At 40.6% G+C, this 20354-nt stretch overlaps 1 protein-coding gene across 2 annotated transcripts in view; it reads right to left on the bottom strand.

The window, feature by feature from the left end:
• Positions 1-510: 510 nt before the first annotated feature.
• rock1 (Rho-associated, coiled-coil containing protein kinase 1) overlaps positions 511-20354 on the bottom strand; it is a 36796-nt gene continuing 16952 nt past the window's right edge. Inside the window, exons 6-33 of one of the 2 annotated variants that reach the window (XM_037788500.1) lie at positions 19110-19194; positions 18793-18937; positions 17868-18006; positions 17551-17642; positions 16451-16610; positions 15448-15523; positions 15244-15332; positions 14848-14896; positions 14472-14607; positions 12787-12878; positions 12416-12662; positions 11306-11412; positions 10991-11141; positions 9737-9897; positions 9427-9611; positions 8787-8856; positions 8589-8692; positions 7920-8085; positions 7721-7814; positions 7547-7635; positions 7267-7458; positions 7009-7174; positions 4495-4565; positions 4275-4363; positions 4041-4119; positions 3611-3872; positions 2747-2954; positions 511-2554 (exon numbers count right to left, since the gene is read on the bottom strand). In XM_037788500.1, the coding sequence (XP_037644428.1) occupies positions 2503-2554; positions 2747-2954; positions 3611-3872; positions 4041-4119; positions 4275-4363; positions 4495-4565; positions 7009-7174; positions 7267-7458; positions 7547-7635; positions 7721-7814; positions 7920-8085; positions 8589-8692; positions 8787-8856; positions 9427-9611; positions 9737-9897; positions 10991-11141; positions 11306-11412; positions 12416-12662; positions 12787-12878; positions 14472-14607; positions 14848-14896; positions 15244-15332; positions 15448-15523; positions 16451-16610; positions 17551-17642; positions 17868-18006; positions 18793-18937; positions 19110-19194 (3556 nt within the window). In that variant the 3' untranslated portion in view covers positions 511-2502. The remainder of the gene's footprint in view (positions 2555-2746; positions 2955-3610; positions 3873-4040; positions 4120-4274; positions 4364-4494; positions 4566-7008; positions 7175-7266; positions 7459-7546; positions 7636-7720; positions 7815-7919; positions 8086-8588; positions 8693-8786; positions 8857-9426; positions 9612-9736; positions 9898-10990; positions 11142-11305; positions 11413-12415; positions 12663-12786; positions 12879-14471; positions 14608-14847; positions 14897-15243; positions 15333-15447; positions 15524-16450; positions 16611-17550; positions 17643-17867; positions 18007-18792; positions 18938-19109; positions 19195-20354) is intronic. The other variant, XM_037788501.1, reaches the window with a different exon arrangement.

The following is a 20354-nucleotide window of genomic DNA, read 5'->3' as shown; positions in this document are numbered from 1 at the left end:
AGCCTTGAGAAATGAACCCTTTGCTGGAAATACCCTGATCATGGTTGCACAAGATCATCCAGGCATTTATACAGCATTTATGATGAGAGGGTTGTTGTGATTGATGTTTGCTCAGTCCACAACACTTACAGCAGGTGATTTTTTTCCCCCACACCACCATATAAAAACTCACCTGAGCCTGTGTATCCCCATGACTGAGGCACTATGGATGGATCAACCTGCTGGGCCACCCATTGAGCCCCTTATTCCTTATATTCTCTGTGTAGTGTGTACAGTTTTTCTAAGCTACTACCTAGCCCAATATTAATTGTGAGGTAATTTGATTAAACACTGAAATAATGGTCACAAAATTACATTTGATCAAGATTAGAAATGAAAATCCCAGAGCCCACTTTAGGGCCCTTAACAAGTTGGTTGATAGTGTGCTACATATTCCCAAACAAATTCTCAATTAAATGAACACAAATATGAAACCCAGGATGGGTATCTGTAGTGAAAACTAGTATCCAATGAATGATAAAGATATGTTTATTGACATATCCATCAGTGCGGACTCCAATGCAATTAACCATGCAAATTATCCAAGACAAGAGTAGATCATAGTTCCAGTGCTTTTTTTAACTGAACAAAAAGTTACAAATAAAAAGATTGCGGAGGTATTCCATAATCCTTATGTCTCTCTCATTATATACACTGTGGGGGGTTTGCATTAACGGGACCGTGTTAGAGAAACAACTTGTAATTGTTAAGGACAATCATTGACACAGGTGGGCTCGCTTTAGGTACACCATCCCGAAATTTGTCTTATGATATGAACCGAGTCTAGGGACTTTGTTTTGACACGCTAACTCTATTGCAATGTGTCCATAAAGAGGTAATCTAATATATATATTTTATATACTCAAACCAGAGAAAAGAAGTTCCGATAAAACCACAAAACGTGTGGCGATTTCTTAAAAAATAAATGATGGAAGAGTTAAGATTTGTCTTGTTTTGGAGGAAAAAAAGAAAAAGAAAAAGAAAAACAGATATGGCAGTAAAATCAATATCCAAACGTTAAGGCACTAGGTGGGCCAAATGCTACACCTGTTTAGTCTACAAATAATTTACAATTCAAACAGTGCAGTTTTACATTTGTTAACTTAATGTCTTCCTTTTGAACCATGTATCTATGAATCAATGTAAGGCAATACATTACAAAAAAATAAACAATACAAGAAAAAAAAAATATTACAGAGACAATGTACCAAATAAACAGAAAAAAAATCAATTAAGTTTTAGGACTCCTATATGCCATTACAATGGAATATTCCTTATGGCTTGGAGCAATAAAAATAATTATAATAATAAAAATAATGCATAGATTTAAATGATGATTTTGCATGCTCCTCACTCAATACTCAAAACGTCTAATACTTTTGTCCCAATACTCTGTCCAAAACCTGATAAGTGACTTGCAGAGTGATAAGAATAAAGGCAACAAAGGCCAAAGATATTAGATGAAGGCATCAGTCATTGTTTTTTGAAGCTGGAAACAGAAGTTTGCTTGCATTTAAGCTTGAGTATCTGTCAGGTGGGGGAAAGAAAATTATAAAATAGATATTCATTCTCCACCCCTGAGTCACTGCAGATCTGCAATCCCTGTATGACAGTACCTTAAACTGAACACATACTTGCAGGAGTCCCAGCAAAACCCCCTTTTACCTTCCCATTTCCATCATAACTGTCACATAATATGAAACACAGAATGTCTCCATGACATGAGTCCCTCTATCGCTCCACTGTCCATCTTTAGTTCAAGAACGAGTGTGCCATCTTCTGGTAGAAATGGAGAGCTGCAAGTCTGTTGAGTTGAATGACGGTTATCTCTTGAATGTGGAAAGGTGACGGAGGAGTTGGGGGGCGGGTATCAGGCCTCTTAATGTCCATGATGCCATTGTGTCTGACATGTGTTGCAATTTTCCAGCGCTGGATATTTATTGATATACTCTTTCTTTTTTTAATGAATTTTCTATGTAATACAGGTTTCTCCGTTTTTTGAGGATGAGGAAGGAGGGAAAGTTTAGAGTCCAGAAAACGGTTCAGATGGTTAGCTGAAACAAAAAGCAGAGACAGGTGTCCAGTAAAAGAGAGACACAATATCATTACCCTGGTTAGTAAGCCGATCTAAGTCAACATACAACGGAAAAGCTGGTTTACAGACACGGCGACACCGTTAAGACCTTTGCATCATGTTTGACGGGTAAAAATCCTTTATGCGGACCATTCTAACGAGTGTTTAAGTTAGTTACTGAACCCGACAACACATTAGTGCCAATTAGAAAAAATCCCAAGTGTCAACTGGAAAGAGCCCAGGGGTCAAACAAGCAACCAACCAACCAACCAGGAAGTGTCTCGTGTTAGAAACACCCAGTAACAATATTAATAAATAGAAAAGCTGTAGAGAAAAGTCTAAAAAAAAACAAAAAACAAACACATCAACACTTTCTGAAGAAGTTCCTGTCAACAAGTGCTGGATGTTGTGTCTGCTGCTTGGAGGCTGGACTGCGCTCTGCTACAACACAGGAGACAAACAGCAGGTCATGCGACTGACTTGACCACATCTCAGCCCACCAGATGGGATATAATAAGACTTCTGACTGCAGCAACACCCTCACTTACTGCCTAAAACAACAGTACAGTGCCTCATTGTATGTCATGCAAATATGTGGAAAGCCTAGATACCAGTCACAGATTGTCAAGTTACCTCAGCTTTCCTGTATTGCTTTTAGGGTTCTTGCGGAAGGACTGGTTTGGTCCAGAGCGCGTGGACATAGACCGAGGAGAGGCTCTTGAAAATGTGGATGGTGGGGTCTTGGGAATCTTCTTTCCGAGGTGGCCGATCCATTTCTTCTGCTCATCTTGGGTCAGAGCCAGCAGGAGCATGTCCCGGGCAGAGGTCACATCGTAGTTTACTGTAAGGGAGGGCACAAAGTGTTCAGTGTGCAGATCAAGAATCAGTTTCTGACAAATGTGACCTCAAAACTACCCCGCATGTAAAGGTTAGCCACTAAAACAAAAGAAAAAAACAGCTTGTTTTGCTCAATCAACAGTCCAAAACCCAAACACATTCAGTTTACTATAAAAGATTAATTGTTTAAGCTCTACTTCATGGTAAAGTTAGTAAAGGGTGTGGCTGCATATACTGTATGAAGTCACTGAATATACTGCTCACACATACATTACATTTATATATCTGACAACTTGTTTTGTTTTTAATTCTAAATTAAATGTATTTTTTTTTTTTTTTTTTTAATTTTGTTCGTGTTATGCAATATTAAAGGGTCTTTGTGAAGTTTTTGACCTCTAGTAGCACTGTGCAGCTCATTTTCTATGAGTTTTGTTTATCTTATGCACGTGCACTAGGATGCATACGTACGCCTGTGACACAATACACGCTATTCCACTGATCAACAGGTGGCCTGCTTGAAATGCATTCAACATGTGTGTTAGGCCTCAAGGATACACACAATGCGTTTTGGTGAGTAACACTGAATGTACTGAATGTACTGTAAAACATGATAGCTGGTCTTCTTGTTCATCATAACTGCTTAGACACCCAAGGACTTACTTTTGCAAGGAGCAATAACGTCCTCCTTTTTGTCGAGGTGGTCCTTGTGGCACTTGACGTGGCAGCGGCGACACTCCAGCGCCGGGGGCGGCTTGAAGACGTGCCACAGAGGCTTGGAGCAGGCCTCGCAGTTGGAAGGGAAGTGATATAACGTGGGGATGAACTCGTGGCCTTTGTGTGGGAGACAGTTGGTCTTGTCGCCCTGAGGGACCGTCTCCATGTCCGCCTCCTTCCTGCACTCTCCCTCATTGGCATACAGAATCTGAATACAGACAGAGAAAGAGAGAGAGAGAGAGAGAGAAAGGGCCTCCGTCAAAAACACTCTGCACTAAAATAAGCATTTCTGGGGCTGAACAGAGCTTCAAGGAATCAGAAAACAAACAGAACGCAAAACATGAAAATCTAGAGAGCACAGGAAGAAGCGCCCAACCTGGAATATCCTCGGAATCTCTTCCGTCTCCGCTCGGTACACGTCTCCTTGTGTGACTGGTCTCACGTGAAACAGTTTGCTGTACGAGAAGGTACAAAAATCAATCAATAACACTATTACTTTTACTAACCTGTAAACACAACCCCTGCAACATGAGCTCTTTTTCTTGCAGCAGTATGTTTTCAGCAAAAACTTTGACCATCAAAAATGAGCACAAAAGTAAAAAGTACTTACTCGATATCTAGTACCATTGAGGGGTTGGACTGTTCCTTATCCTGCTCGTCGTTGTAGAACAGAATCTTCTTGCTGCTCACTACCACATACTGCAAATATTAAACAGGACAATGAGAGGAAGACGGATATTGCCCTCGAGGGACCGGCAGCATTCTCAACACAAGACTTCAACACAATGCAGGTGCGTAGAGGAAACACCAAATAAAAACACACGACATACCTGCTTCTTCCATCCGTATCGCTTGATATTAGCACGGTTAGGAATGGACAGCCAACCCTCCAATCTGGATTCTGAAAAGCAGTCAAAAAAATTACAAATCTATGCAATGAATCAAATGCGCTGTGGGGAAAAAAAGGCCATGCAGTGTTTAAATCTAAAACTCAACTTGGGGAAAAAATGAAAAGTTAACTGACAAAGGTCATAATTGTTTCAAAACACCAAGTGAACCCCTTAAGGAGTTCTGCCAGCGTTAATGTGACTGCACTGGAGTAGGTGATTAGAGATGAGTTTAGATATCCCATGCTGCTATTACACACTCCCCATGCAGGAGGAACATATTACACATGGGTTAAATCCTTTTTACGGCATGTTAGCAGATTTTATCATTACAAATTATGTTAAAAAGCTCTTCAATAAGACTTTTGCTGCAAGAATTAGTATTTATTTTCTCTCAAGTAGCTTGATCACTCACTCCTTTCACAGAAACAACCATGTGCATTGCAGGTTTTATCCATTATTTGGTGCTAAAATTACAATTTTCAAGTGCATGCAGCTGAAAGAACACAAGTTAAACGGGAGCAGTGAACTAAGAGGGGCTTGTCTACTGAACGTGAGGGAGGTCTTTGTGTCCAAAAACTTCTAGGTGAACATGCCGACAAAAAAAACCCCACTAAGAGTGTTAAGTGTTTGAAGCACACAGTCCCATGAATAAAAAACAAACAAACGGTGCTTTCAGTTTCAAGACACGTTTTGAAAGGTGCTGAGAGTGAGGCGGTAAACCTCACACAGGGCGTAGTCTAGTATGACGGTAACCTCTGATCTGATGTGGTTACTTTACCGTTGAGGCTGACCTTGTGTGACATCAAGCAAGTTCACTCTTTGCTTTAACATCCCGTTAAAGTTTGTCTTATCAAATTTTGTTGGTCAGACTGTTTTGACAGATATTTTTTTTTCTCTCCACTCCATCAGACGTCTTTCAAAAGTCTTGTTGAATTCCCCCAAAAAAGATGGGAGGAGATTTCTCACCTCCAGGAAAAGAATACTTAAAAAAAAAAAAATCAGGGGCAAAAAGACACAAACACAATAGCTGCAGCAGCACAGGCCAGGCAAGAGGGGCTCGTCCACTCAGTTACTCACAGAGAGAAAGGAATAGACGTTACAAAGATAAGAAGAGAACCGACTGGACATGAGGGAAATAAAGAGAGAATGATTTAACCACAGAATATATGAAAACAGACCTGGAATAAGGCACATTTGTAAAGAAAGATATGTGTCAGAGGAGGGTACAATCATGAATTTTGAACAGATGTTAATCATCAGTGTGGCAGCGTGACTTTAAAAACAAAATTGAAAGATTTCCTCAGCTTTCTAAACCTAAAACCACAGGCACCTGTTCAATAAACACCTGATACTAGGTCTTAAATATACACAAGGCTCCTAACACTGAATCATTTCTTAAACCACCCTGAAAGCGTAGATTCAACGCTATACACAAAAAGTACCGAAACTGAGAAACGGACCGATTTCGACAAGGACCAAAGACGTTACCTGAACAAAAAGGCAGCATCTCCCAAAGGAAGAACAACTTTTTGTTAATAAGATAAGATGTCTAAACTTGAGCTCACTCAATACAAACATAACCATTCAAACTCATAATTTGATATTTAAAAACAAGAGGGCCTCAGTTGCATTTTCTCTAATGGCCACAAGATGCTGATAGCATGGCAAGTTGGTGGGTTTACTTTTTGCATCCCCAAGGTGAAACATATCTAAAACAGTAAACAAAACACCAACATTTTAAAACCCATAAAACTATTTTCATTGTTTTGTTGTTTTGAACAAGACTCCTTCAATACTTGACGTCTTTCTGTGCAATTCCCAGACTATTTAGAGACTTAAAGCCCCCCTCCAGACGAACGGCCTCGGCTGCTTTCCATTAATTTATCTCGAGCGGGAGACGGTAAAGAAGAGAGCGAGAGAGACAGTCAGTGTGTTATTTTGTGTAATTCACTACGTTGATTACACCCGTTCAACGCACACACAATTGCCATGGTGAAAATAAACACACTAAAGTAAGGTTGAGGAAACTAAAAATAAAAGGAAAACCCTCAGTTTCTGCTAACTACACCTAACTAACTAACTAGAAAGACAAACCGACAGAATGATAAACAGATTTATAGGTTTGCCGCTGCTCTGACTCAAACGAGCATGAGTGCGCCTGCAGCTTGGTGGATGACATAACTTGCAGCTTTTACTATAGTCATACGTCATATTCCCATTTTACCAACAACTTTCTTCTTTTTTTTTTACTTTGAGCACAAAATTAAGTTATTTGTCAAAAAACAAATTGGCAATGACTCAAATAAATATGAAATATCATAGAAATGCCAAAATACACTGGAGGGGGGCTTTAATAGACGCAGAGGAGTCCTGCATTTTGGACCTGAGTTTTTTTGATGTGTAGTAAAAGTAGCAGCAGCAGTGTCCAGTGAGGCCTTGTGGTGGTGATCCTACCTGCGAGGTTGCTGTCCGTCTCATCTGTCTGCAGGCTGGTGACACTAGAGTTTTCCATGCGCTGAGTCAGGTCGTTCAGTTTCTCCCGAAGCTGCTCGATGTCGCTCTCCTTGCTGTCCAGCTGCATCTGCAGCTCGTTGCGATACGTGGATTCCTCTACCAGTTGCTGTTGGCAGCAAAGCCATGAGATGTGGGTTAAAAACAAGGGCAATCTGTGATTTTACTGGGCTCTAGTGTTCTGCAACCTCTTCAACTTACCCCCTGCATCTCGCTCAACTCCTTCTGGTACTTGATGGCCATGTGGTTAAACTTCTCCTTCTCCTGGTTAAGATCCAGCTGGAGTTTGCGGTTCTCCTTCTCCTTCTTCCGCAGGTCGGCAGTGCTGCCCTTCTTCTTCTGGTCCAGCTTCATGTCCTTGCGGTTCATGATCTCTGCCAGCTTGTTCACCGCCTGATATATTAAAGCAGTTAAATAGCTCATCAGTCACCATTCTCCACTTGCATTATTTGCAAATACCTTCAGACTAAAACATCTTTACCTGAGTCTTCAGTGTGCGCTCTGTGGTGAGGACCTTATCGTAGTTGGCCTTGATTGTATTCGCAATCTCTTCCTTCTGAGCTTCATACTCTGTCAAGAAAAAGAGACTCAGCTTTGTGCAACAACATAATTATAATGCAGAAAAGAGACGTGGAGATCAACAAAGGGACAGTACCTTCATCCTGAGTGCTGAGCTTCTCATTTAACTCCGCCTTCTCTTTGCTGAGGTTCTCCACATCTTTGGTCAGAGTTTTATTGGATTCCTCAAGCTGCAGAGAAACATCCATATTATCACCTTTTCCACTCAAAATTGAGAAAATAAATTCAGTTGCATGTACAACATAATATTCGTTGTGGAGGGAGGATTTGCTCACCCGTGCAATAGTAGACTCCCTTTCCCCGACCTCCTGCTTATGTCTACTCATCGCCTTCTTGTTCTCCTGGTCGAGCTCATAGTACTGTTCCTCCTGCAGCGCCCGGGCAAGCTGCTCCGACTCAGCCTTGGTCACCGTCAGATCCAGCTGGGCAGACAGGGAGTCCCTTTGTCCAGAAGAAAACAAAATTTAGGTTTTTCTAAAAGCTCTCATAACCAGGCCTCTTCAGCTGTTTGTTATCATAAGACCACAATAAAAAGTTGAAACAAGATGACCCATATATTTATTTTTTAAGTAATCATTCCACAACAATTTTTTGTTGTTTGTCTCTCTTTATACTTATTTATTTATATTCTTGTTTTCTTAATTTAGCTGTGACTTTTGCAAGTACTTATTTTTAAATATATTATTCTTATTTTAATTTTTGCCTTTGGGCTTCATGACTCTATGACTTGCTAATATTCCTATATTTTGGGAGGATTAATACGTATTGGTAGCATATGTCTTTGCCAATGTTGTGTTGTGTATTCTTGTACAAAAAAAAATCTAAGAAACAGATTGCAAACAAAAAAGCTCAAAACAATAGGACATAAAACCATGAGCTGATATTTGTGTGGTTGCATCAATAAAGGGATTGCCTTGAGGCCACAATAGAACTGAGTCTCTTACCTTTCACTGCACAACTCCTGCACCTTTTTATGAGCGTCTTGTACCTGCCGGTTCCTTTCCTCAATCTCCTCTTTTAGTTCCTTGACCTGAGTTTTGTAAAGCGTCTGAGGGGGAGGACAGACAGACAGACAGACAGTTTAGCCAGTGGCTTTCACATTTTAATAAAGAGGACATTGGAGAACCGAGACTCATACTTACAGAAAAATACTGTTCGGCCTCAAGCTGGTCCTGAAGTTCCCTCATCTGTCCCTCGTTGCCTCTGTATTGTCTGTCAACACATCAACCAAATGCATTAAGTACTTTATTTCCATTTCTTCATTAATTCTATCTAATTTTACACATTCACAATTTTGAGCATACAACACCAGACAAACAGAGTCCGTGCACTCGCACCACAGCCAGCGGCACGGGCTGCAGCGCTGGCCAGTGGATTAGCAACGGAGTGGATGGAGCTGGACTCTAAACTCTAATCCTCTGATGTAAACACTGTTGCAGAACAGCTTTGGCATGGTCGCCCTCTAAGCTGTAATAATAGCACTTATTTGGAAATAGCAGGCAATCGTAGGGCAATTTACGCCTTGACTTCCAAAGAGCATTACTGACCATTGCAGCAATAACAGAAAATTAGAGCTCCTGGCTGCAGCTCCTGCCAGCTAATTTCACAGTTCTATTAACTGGCACAACGCTGTAAGTAACCTTACATTTTCCTAATAAACATAATACAAGTGTTTATTCTATTTATTATCATTTCTATTCTGTTTATTTTATACAAATTGCAAGGAGACAATGTAAAGTGATTAGTGGATGGATAACATTCTCGTGCAGGAAGGCCACTCACTTGGTTAGCTGCGCCAGCTGGAACTCCAGCGAGCGTTTGCTCTCCAGCGCCGTGTTGATCTCCTGTTTGAGCTGCTTCTCCGAACACCGCAGACGGTCCACCTCCTGCAGGCGGTTCTTCAGCTCGCTCTGAGACTGTACGCGCTTGCTCGACTCCTGATCTCCCTGTATCCGCAGATTCTTCACCTGGTGAAGGACGGCACAAGAGAGTTGTGATGTGTCACTGACACAAGGCACATTATGCTGTACGCAGAGGCATCTTTATTTAATGCAGCTGAATATTAAAAGCCAGAGTGAGAGGGACTACTTACCTCATCTTCCAGCCTCTCTTTTTGCTTCATCAGCTGCTCCATCTTCTGCACAGACTGCTTGAGGTCAAACTCTAACATGGAGCACTGCTTCTCGACCTCCACTATCCGGCACTCCGCTCGCATCCTCGCGCCGTTCTCCTCAGATATCTTCTGCGTAACAGCTGGAGTAGGGCAGTGACAGAGAAACAGTCAATTCCCTGTTCTACTGCCAACTGACAGAATATCAATCATCGTTGAAAGCCCTGACGAAGACCTAAGGTTGTTGAAACATGTTGGCTTTTTCAGTGATTTAGCCACCATAATAAAGGCTTTTTAATATATTTCCTTCCTCGTTCGCCACTTGTTTTAATATTTTGGAGTGCCTGAATTGCGTTCTGGTCTATCATGTTTTTTTCCCACATTTTCCAAGAGCATCCGACACGTTATAGCCTTACGGTTGACTACACAAAGCAACCAGTTATCTCTCTCTCTCAGAATATCAACTTCATATCGCTGAATTCACACTGAAGAATTCAACTGTACGCTAGGTACCTGTGCAGACAGTTACCTATTCAGACAGTTACCTTCCACATTTAATAGCTAAATGGAGGAACAGAAAAAGCAAGAATACTATGTGTTGTGATCATTTATCAATGTCTGAGTATCAGTAGAACAAATGTGACAGAGCTGGATTAACACAAAATTAGATTATCAGCAGCTAATGTGCATTTCTCTTCATGTTCGATTACTACAGCCATACTCTGAGCTGTATTTGTTCTAAGGCATTTGTTTTCTGTAAACTACATCATGTCTTTGGAGCAGGCAACACAACAACGTGTTAATAGATGGGGACATAAAATCCAGATGAAAAAATGTCCTTAAACCTTTTGGTAAAAATCATTGCCAGAACTATCATGGAAGAAATGTGCCTTTTTCACCCGGACACATCATCATTCTACTGCAAAAAAAAACTGCTTTAGAGTCCTGCATTAATATGCAATGAGGCACTGTCCTGACATGCTGTCTGGCTTACACTCCCTGAATTCCTCCCACCCAAACATCCCCTGCAGGTGAGTCAGATCAGATGGTAGACGAGACAGATGAAACAGGAACAGGTCAGAAAGAAGTTAATTAACATAAAGGTGGAGAGGCGATAAAAATGAAAAGACAGAGACGTTCAAATAGGATTCATGAAAAAGGAGGAGGCAAGTAGAAAAAGCAGAGAGATAAAACAGTGGAGCAGCCAGGGCATGCTCCGACATAGTGCTGGCATACCATTCATGGCAGCTGATTTGGCTTCTTCAATAGACTCGTATTTGTCAGTGAGCTGTGCCCGCGTCACCCTGTGTTCAGTCTGCTCCTGCTCCAGACGCTGCTGCAAGGTCTTCAGTTTGTAGTTCAGGTCGATCTCCAGGTTGTTCTTTTCCTGTGGGCACCAGGCAAAAACAATATGAAGGCAAGCTGGACACACAACTGACCCGTCATCTAATAGATGATATAACTAGAAATAACAGCAATTCCTAAAATTCTACAGGGTGGAAGCACATGCGTATCTGCACAAGTATTACTACTAGTACTTCTTGTGTATACCTTCTCCAGGTTGTTGCTCCTCTCCTGGCTCTGTTTGCGTTCTGTCTCCACTTTAGCGAGGCTGTGCTTCAAGTTTTTGTTGTCTTCTTGCAGCCCTGCCATCCTCGCTGAGAACGGATGATAAAACACAAATAGTCACTTTCATGGTGTTTATGATATACACAAAACCCTTTTTATTACAGCCATTCAGACATTTAGCCTTCATATTATTATTCTGAAGATTCTTATTATTATGCAGCTACTACTCCATAATTGTTTTATTATTCTTATGTGCAATAAGGATTAAACTGTACAATAAAATGCACAATAGTTCAACTGTGTAATACTCTTATATTAAATATTCTTATTTAATTTGTATTCATACTATTCTGGCATTTATAGTTAACACATTTTATAAATCCCACCTCTCAGCAATTTGAATTTACTTATTTGCACTGTGGTTATATATTGTATGTATTTGATGCACATATTCTTATATTTCTAATTTCTTCTTCTTATTTTTATTATTATTTATATTTCTCTACATATATTTTGTTATATATTGTAGCATTATGTACATAATTTACATTGTCCCATACTCCTTTATTTCTATTTTCTTACATTTCTTTATGCTTTTATATAAGAGCAACTATAACGTCCCAATTTACCCCAGGGGATCAATGAAATATTTCTAATTATGATTCTGATTTCATACATTTCAATGTCTAGAACTTTCACCACAAAAAAGGCCTAATACTTGTTTGACATACTGTGCTTGACTGTTCTGACTTTTAAGTGTCTTTCAAAGTTCCTCCATCACAGTCCTTCCTTCCTCACTAATTCTAGGACTTTCAGAAGCTTGTTCGCATTAGGAGAGCTGAGAGATATATCAGTGACTGATGGGACTGCTGTGGGCGTTGTCGGTGCTTGGGCATGTCTCACACATCAGTGGGAGAGTGTTCTTTTATGTGGAATTTCCGAAGCTGTCTCAAATGTCTGAATGAGATTAAAAGAGTTATACTTAACCACACTGAGATGGTTTAATAAATTCAAATTCTGCCCTTTTCTTTTCTCTTAGGTACTTTATACACCCCTGTCTTTGTCAGTGTCATCATATACAGTATGTGTCACCTTGCAGCTCCCTGATCTCCTCTGAGCCCATGCTGTAGTTCCTCCTCTCCGAGTCCAGGGTGCTCTGAAGAAGCAGCACTTCCTTCTCCAACTGGGCCTTCTCCCCGTCCGCCCCGCGGCTCCTCTCCTGCAGCTCGCGGTTCAAGCTCTCCAACTGGCTCATCGACTTAGCCATCTCTGTGTGGCTCTTCCTCAGTCTCGCCGCCGTGTCCGACTCTGCACGCAGGAGGTCGTTGGCCTCTTCCATCTGTCAATCAAAACGGAGAGGGCCAGGAGGGGAAATTAAGTTGAATGCATTGTCATCCACTAGTTCAGACTGTGTGTGTGTGTGTGTGTGTGCAGCGTGCATGTGTGTCTATTATATACAGTACCTGATTCTGCAGCTGGACGACCTTGTCATTTGAGGCCTGAGAGTTCTGGCTGATCCTCCTCATATCTTCAAGCTGCTCCTTCAAAGTCGACACTAGAAAAAAAAGCAGACGGGAAATAAATTAAGACTTCACTTAAGGGCTTCATTTAATGCTAGATTCATGTGGTGTCGGAATTATGAGTACCTTAAAGTCAGAACAACAACAACAACATTTTTGTACACGACTTGCCGAGTTGACGGCACTTACGCAGAAATATAGTGGGCGAAAGTAAATATTGGTTTGATGGTAAGAAACTCTTTATTAAGTCACATATTGCATATCAATTTTCTATCCACATGTAATTTGTAATATGGCATTAGGTTGTAACCGTTAGTTGCTGTCCACGTATAATGACCTAGATTAGTTAGAAAAGTTATTTATTAGCATCAACCCTGATAACAAGTCAGGTAACGCAATATTTTAGTGGTTTCAGGGAATGCACTGGTGCAGCAATAAGTATGGGACAAAACCACCAATATAAAGCTTCAAACTGTTTCAGCATACTTGGATAGTGTGTTGCTTAAACGCTCTCAGCAATAAAAATACAACACATCTTTTTTGTAGCATCCATGTTGTTTCCACATTACGACTTAAAGCTCATGAACACACCGAAGTCGGAAGAGACCATCCTGACCAATCCCAAACTAGTGGTACGTGTCCACGGGGGCGTTTTTGGACGCAAGACATCGTCTTTCGTTATGTTTGCTCTGCTAGTGTCTTCGTCGTGTCTGGCTGTTTATTATTTTATCTTTGTAAGGTGTCCTTGGGTGTCCTGTAAGGTGTCACCAAATAAAATGCATTATTATTATGACTATTATTGTCTTGCTTCCCAGCATTGGACTCTCAATGGGCTGCCACAAGACACCCGATTGGAGGAACGCTTTCCCTCGTGGGCTGCTGCTCCCATCTTTCAAACCGGAACCAACATGGCGGCTACTTTGGAAACTTTTTTCTCGTATATTACAAAAATGTTCACCAAAATGTGTTTCTGAAAACATTTTAGGCAAGAAATAAGTCATGCAGTTGCTGAATCCGTCTTTATTTTAGATCGACAACGGTTAGTTCAAAAGTTTTTCGGTAGTTTCCGGAGGCGGTGAGTCACACTAGACGCCCCTGATTTGCATAAAGTAGCCTAGACCTCAACTTTATGCAAACGAGGCTCACGAAACGTGACGGTCCGTCTCTCAAAAACGTAACTCTACATTGCCAGAATGCATTGCATGGCTGCTTACATAGACAATGAATAGGAAGTGTGGAAAGGACGAATCCTGTGGAGACGTACCATAAATCCTCCGCTCTAAATGACATGCACAGCATCTCAAGTCTTCAACTCTAACAGTTTATTGCTTGTTAATCCATTTAGTGCTGTCTTCTGTTGCAAATTAAAGGGAAAGTCAGATAAACAAGTGCATGGTTTAACAGTTAACCAGATGTGTAGTTAGCAGTGAGCAGGGTGAAGGTCACACCAGGATACCAGTTAATCCATGTGGGGGCATATGTCTTGACCAGATCAAGTGATGCCGAGAGCATAGGGCATCAACATGAAACAAAACTCAAATACCGACTGCTTCCGCGCTTCACTCTACAATTAGACTTTAATTGCACGGTGTCTGAATCATACATCAGCAGCACCTCATTATCTTTACCCTCATTCTCCAAATTGCGTCTCTTCTCTGCATCCTGGTCAGCTTTTCTTTGGTGCTCTGTGAATCTGTGCTGCAGCATGATCTTGTCCTTCTCCATCCCAGAAATGCTGCCCTCCGCGTTCTTCCTCAGGTTCGCCTGTGGCAAAGGAACAACAGAGCGACTGTGATGTGGCAGGAAGAAACCCCTCCTTAATCCAGCCCCTGAACAGTCAGCTTCATCGTGTGATTCTATCATCACACTTTTTAGATGTTATTACCAAAACAACAAGCTGTAGAGGTAGTTTCTTTTTATGAACATAATTGCAATTAAAGAAGCGAACATCGCACATTTATAATTTATCCATAAGAAGAATGTTGAGAGGAAAAAAAGGGTCACCTCTTCATCCAGTTCTTTCATGATCTTGTCGATCTTGGTGTTTGACGTCCTGGGGAGAACACAATTTGAGAAAAATACTTAACTACATTGAATGTCTCTTGAATAAAAATGTACATTGCTGTGTACTAACGTCTGGTTTACTCTTTATGAATAAACACACATGCATCCAGGGGGTAAATAAAACATTGACACCATGTCATAATAACTTATCTATGGCCCTTTTTGCATTTACAAATATCCAAATTTAACTAGAAAAACTATTTTTTTAGAAGTAAATATTTATATCTTCTGACTAAACCTCCCTCTGTAATGCTATTGTCTATTTTGCATCTTGTCTTTGCTTTGATTACGTAAGCCGCTACCTTTTTGTGTGACATTAAAAGTCTGGTTCCATACCTGCATTTCTGCTCCAACTCATCCTTCAGCTGCATCTCACTATGGAGCTGCTCCTCCAGCTGGTAGATCCTCTTCTGCAGGTTTTCCAGCTACAAACACACAATAAACCATCTTAGATCTTCATAGATACAGACAGATAATGCATATAACTGCATTAAGGGAAATTGAAGAATTTGGCAGATATTCTACATCACTTCTACTGACATGACTCTTGTCTTCCTTTGTGGAGCTGCTACGTTTGTCGCTGGCCTTTCTGGCGGCGGTGGAGCTGCGAACAATGCTGGAAACAGGACATGTTTTATTATTGAAATATAATCACAAGCGTTATATTAAAACCTCTCCTCAGGGTGAAAACTACTACTTCTTCTTCACAGAAGAAATAAGTATAACAACATTTTAAATTGCAGGAGCATTTACACGACAATGGAAGAGTTAACATATCTGCAAAATTTGCTACGGTATTCAAACAATGTCTACTATGACAAATTCATTTCTACCATGAAAACAGTGCTCTCTATGGATTGCTACTGAAGTCACAAGTCATTTTAAAGGGGAACTACACCCATTTTCAAAATTCATACATGTTAATCCTATGGTCTAAGCCAGTCCAAAAAACAGCTCTCTCTCAAATCCAAAAACTACAGCTCTAAAACTCAAACTTGTGATGTCATTGGGTATAAAGTCTGGCGCTGCTCCATAGACAATGGATAGGGAGAGATGTTCTTGATGACACTGGGAGCACCTAGGGGAATGTTCTCAGTATATGGGAACATTTTATGTTTCACAACTGACAACACTACAATATAACAAAGCACATTTGGGTATTAAAAAAGAAAACAAACATTCTGTGCGTCCATAAAATCAGTCTCCTGTTCATTGTCTATGGAGCAGCTCCAGACTTTATACTCTATGACATCACAAGTTTGAGACTTACTTCTCTGGTTTCTGGCTTTGAGAGAGAGGAGCTCATGTTCATAAGTACTGATTGGACTTCCCCCGGCCATGGAAATAACATATTGGAATTCTTAATTTACTTGTAAGTGGTGTTCCCCTTTAAGACTTGGGAATACTTACTGAATAATGCATCATGTCATCAGTACAGATACATCACTGTAAAAACATTTGCACTTATGTGGGCAATTAAGTGTTACAAGAAATCAAATCAACAACTCTGCATGTCTATTATAAACGTGTCTGGCAGACTCACTGCTGGCTGCTGTAGTAAGTGAAGCCTACGAAGGGGAGCTGGTTGCCCACAAAGGCCTTTGGTATGGGGAAGGTCTCCTCCTCTCCCCGATCCTCCTCGATGTCATCAAAGTTACTGGTGTCGACGTCGCTGCTCAGCTCAGGCACTACCGGGGCAGCCGCTACACACGGGGCAAGAAAACACGGAAGATTCATGATGACAGACAGGGCCACCCCAGTTCATTACAGATGATAAATCACTGTGTGTTAAAGGCACAGTCCATGATTCAACCAAAATGTAAAACACAGGTTTCAGCAGAAGACCCTCTGGAAATGATTGTTTTGTTTACATCAGTAAACACAGCAGTAAAATAAGCATAGAATGTTTATTAAGATCTGTTAACAAGCAAAATGCTCATTCTTCATCATTAATAACATATGCAAATATAACTGTAATTTATATGCGCATATTAGGCCTTGAAAATGGTCAGTTAACCCAAATCATGTTTTTTGACTTCTTTTTGCCTCTATTATTTTCAATAAATCTTTTCTTTTATAATCTGTCATAACTGTATTTTGAAGTAGATGACCTTCCAGGTAGATCAGAAACACAGAAACAAGTGTTTCACTTTCCTCTGCAGAGTTTTTCTGGATCACAGATCTCCTTTGAAACTCTCTTTAAAACAAGGGAAAGCAGCCAGCTAGCAGAGCTGCTCAGCCAGTGGAACGACACCAAAGTGCTGACTTCAGCCTAGTAAAGTATTAAACATAAAGCCACTAAAGAACTGACTATAGCTCCTGGATTTAGCCCTACATTTCTAATCTCTCTCTGCTCCAGCGTCAATCCCCGGCGCATTAACATTTGCGATGGGACTGCTTCCCCGTTGTTGGCCTCAAAAAGCGCTGTGCTGCCAATTATGCCTCGGAGCAGGAATCACGTTAAGTCTTGGAAAGGATACTGAATGAATGGCTCGTCTGCAAGAATTTCCTGCAAGTGTCTGTAGTAGGTCAAATGGAAAACATGATCGCTGGCTACATGATTGCAGTAACAGTGAGCAGGTTGCCAAATGAAATGGGAGGTGTGAAAGTAATCCGTAATCTTAACGGTGAAAATGCTCTTACTGTCTCTGATGTTCTCCCACGTCCACTGGTCATTCTTGAAGAAAGGATGCCTCTTGATCTCATCTACACCGTTACGGCCGAGTCGAACTTCCCTGTGGGGGTCAAGGAGGACACACTTAGCTTGATTCTTGAACAGTTATGTGTGTGATTTTCAGAACACCAGTAGAAGCAGTTCTTAAATATCTCTGTCAATCAAGATTCTTTCCACTGAGGGTCCTCTACGCTGGGAAACAATCAATGCCTAAACAAGGAAAGGCTATAATGATAAGAACCCACTTCAATTGGCACTTCCAATGCTTAGCATGCCACTATCTAACCTGTCAGTCAGGAAAGCACAGATGAGATTCTTGGCGTCATTGGAGATGTCGCTGTCGTCGGGGAAGGTCAGGGCGTTCTTGTGGTTCATAATTTTGCTGTAGGTCCCCACCAGGGAGTCTGCATAGAAAGGAGTGTCGCCTGCGCACAACACAAAACAAACAAGAGATAATATGATACTGTGGACAAGATATGTTCACAGTAAGAACAAACTGTGTGAAACATACAAAACATATACTAGAAAGCTTCCGAGTCTCACTAATGGAGAGAAAGGTAGAAACAGATGTTTTTTAACATAAACTTCATACTATTAATAAGAATTATGACAGGTATAGGGATATCACAAGAACCGATACTTCGGTACCAAGTCAATGCCAAAATTCTGAAAACGTTACAGTACTCGTTTTTCTATCGTCAGGGCTCGAAACTAAGAGCTAGTTATCGTTAGCCGTTATCAGCTGGTAAGCAGCACAGTCCTGCATGGAGCTATCAGCTAACGTTAACGAGAGATGCCATTGATTTATATTATGATGCGTTCAGGCTCTGTTCAGTAAAAAAAAATTGTATCACTATGTGTTCAAATGTAATCTTGTAAAATGTAATTTTTGGTGAGAAACTAGAATAAATCCAGTTGTTTGAAGGAGATGTATTCACAGCAATGTAAAGTGGATAATAGAGAGGGAATTATGACTTGTTTAACTTCCTAACAAAAAACAAAATGCTAATGGTAATAAAGCAGCGTATGTTGAAGTTCATGGGATATATTGTTTTACTTTTGCTTTTTACTGCAGTATCGAATTGATAGAGCATCATGAAATTTCACTGGTATTGGTATCTGCTACTAAATATCTGGTATTGTGACAACCCTAGACTGGTATAATAACATTAATGTTGACATTTACAGGAAATATTTAATCAAAAACTCACCAACTAGCATTTCGTACAGGAACACTCCCACTGACCACCAGTCACACTCTCGGCCATAATAGCCGTCTCCTCCTTGGGATTTCAGTACCTCGGGCGAAATGTAGTCTGGAGTTCCCACTGCTGTGTCGCATCGTACCATACCATCCTGAAGAGGAGAAACATTTTAAAAATCAGCAGTTTCATCTTTGTAATAATGAATCCTGTCTGTCAAAAACCAAGAATGTTTTTCATCGACCTAAATAATCAGCAAAACCACTTAAAATATCATATTCATAATGCATGTGGTGTGATTCATTATGGTGACGGAAATGTGATACCTTGTTCATTTTCATGCAGGTCCCAAAGTCGGCCAGTTTTAAGTGGCCTGCTTTGTCTAGCAACATGTTATCAGGCTTCACATCCCTGAGGAGGCAAAAATACAGTGATATCAAACACATAACAACACACACAAAACATCAAACTCACGCACGTTGCATGCGTTTATGTGTAGTTAAGGTTAGAGCTGCTTGAGGGTGCCAAAAAAACAGCTCTCCAAATCGCAAGTGCTGCAGCGTTCTGCAGCAATAGGTCAGAAGTAATGAGGTATGAAGGAGGCTGGGACCCCAGAGAGTGAATTTATGTTTTCTTCAAATTTCTTTTTCACTAGAACTTCCAGCGAGCTAACGGGAAAATAGCAGAGAGCTATTTAACACGAATGTCATGGTGTGAATTTTCCACCATTGCAGCCGTGCACAGAGCTTGGTGTGTAGAACAACATCAGTAAGCATTTTTACAAAAGGAAAAAATATTCCACGGCTGCTGTGTGTAGAAATGATATCATAAAAATATGAGATTGGTTAACTTACTACTCCAATATACATTACAGATCTACAGCCAACATCATGGGACTGAGCTGAACAGAAGCAACTCTAATAACAATTTAAAATTCATCATATAATAGTCATATAAATCACAACAGAAAAGAGACAATGACAGCAATTACAACTCATTTTAAAACCTATAACGGGTTATAAATACAGGTAGAGAAGTCAGATATTAGGGGGAAAAAATGCATGATATATGACGCTGTAATGTTGGGAAAGCATACATTTAAACAAGCAGTAATGCAGCATGACACCTATAGTTAGAAGAACACTAGCAAATAACTGGTATTTATGCTAAAAACAGTGCATCTGACCCTAGACTTCCTGCCACCACACCTTATAGATCCTACTGCATATCTCACAGTTGTCAAGAACCATAAAAGATAAATGATTTTACGCGTTTACTTTGGACGAGGTTTCAGAGGCAATACAAAACAGACTACGAAACCTTAGGGCAGTGGTTCTCAAACTTTTTCTGTCACCCCCCCCCCCCCGACTCCCTTTGGAGGAAGAAATATTTTCAGGCCCCCCGTTAGATAACAACCAGTAACGAATTTTGGAAATAATTAAGATCTCTCTTTTTTCAATAATCTTTGACTTTTGGACTGAGGCGTTTACAGGCGTTTACAGAGACGGACGGAACGCCGCGTCAGTTGCTCTGTGTGTGTTTGAGAGAGAGGAGGAAAGAAGGAGTTGGAA

This window comes from Sebastes umbrosus, chromosome 12 (genome assembly GCF_015220745.1).
Source record: "Sebastes umbrosus isolate fSebUmb1 chromosome 12, fSebUmb1.pri, whole genome shotgun sequence".
Lineage (NCBI taxonomy): Eukaryota > Metazoa > Chordata > Actinopteri > Perciformes > Sebastidae > Sebastes > Sebastes umbrosus.
This window is presented reverse-complemented; position numbering and strand designations above follow the sequence as displayed.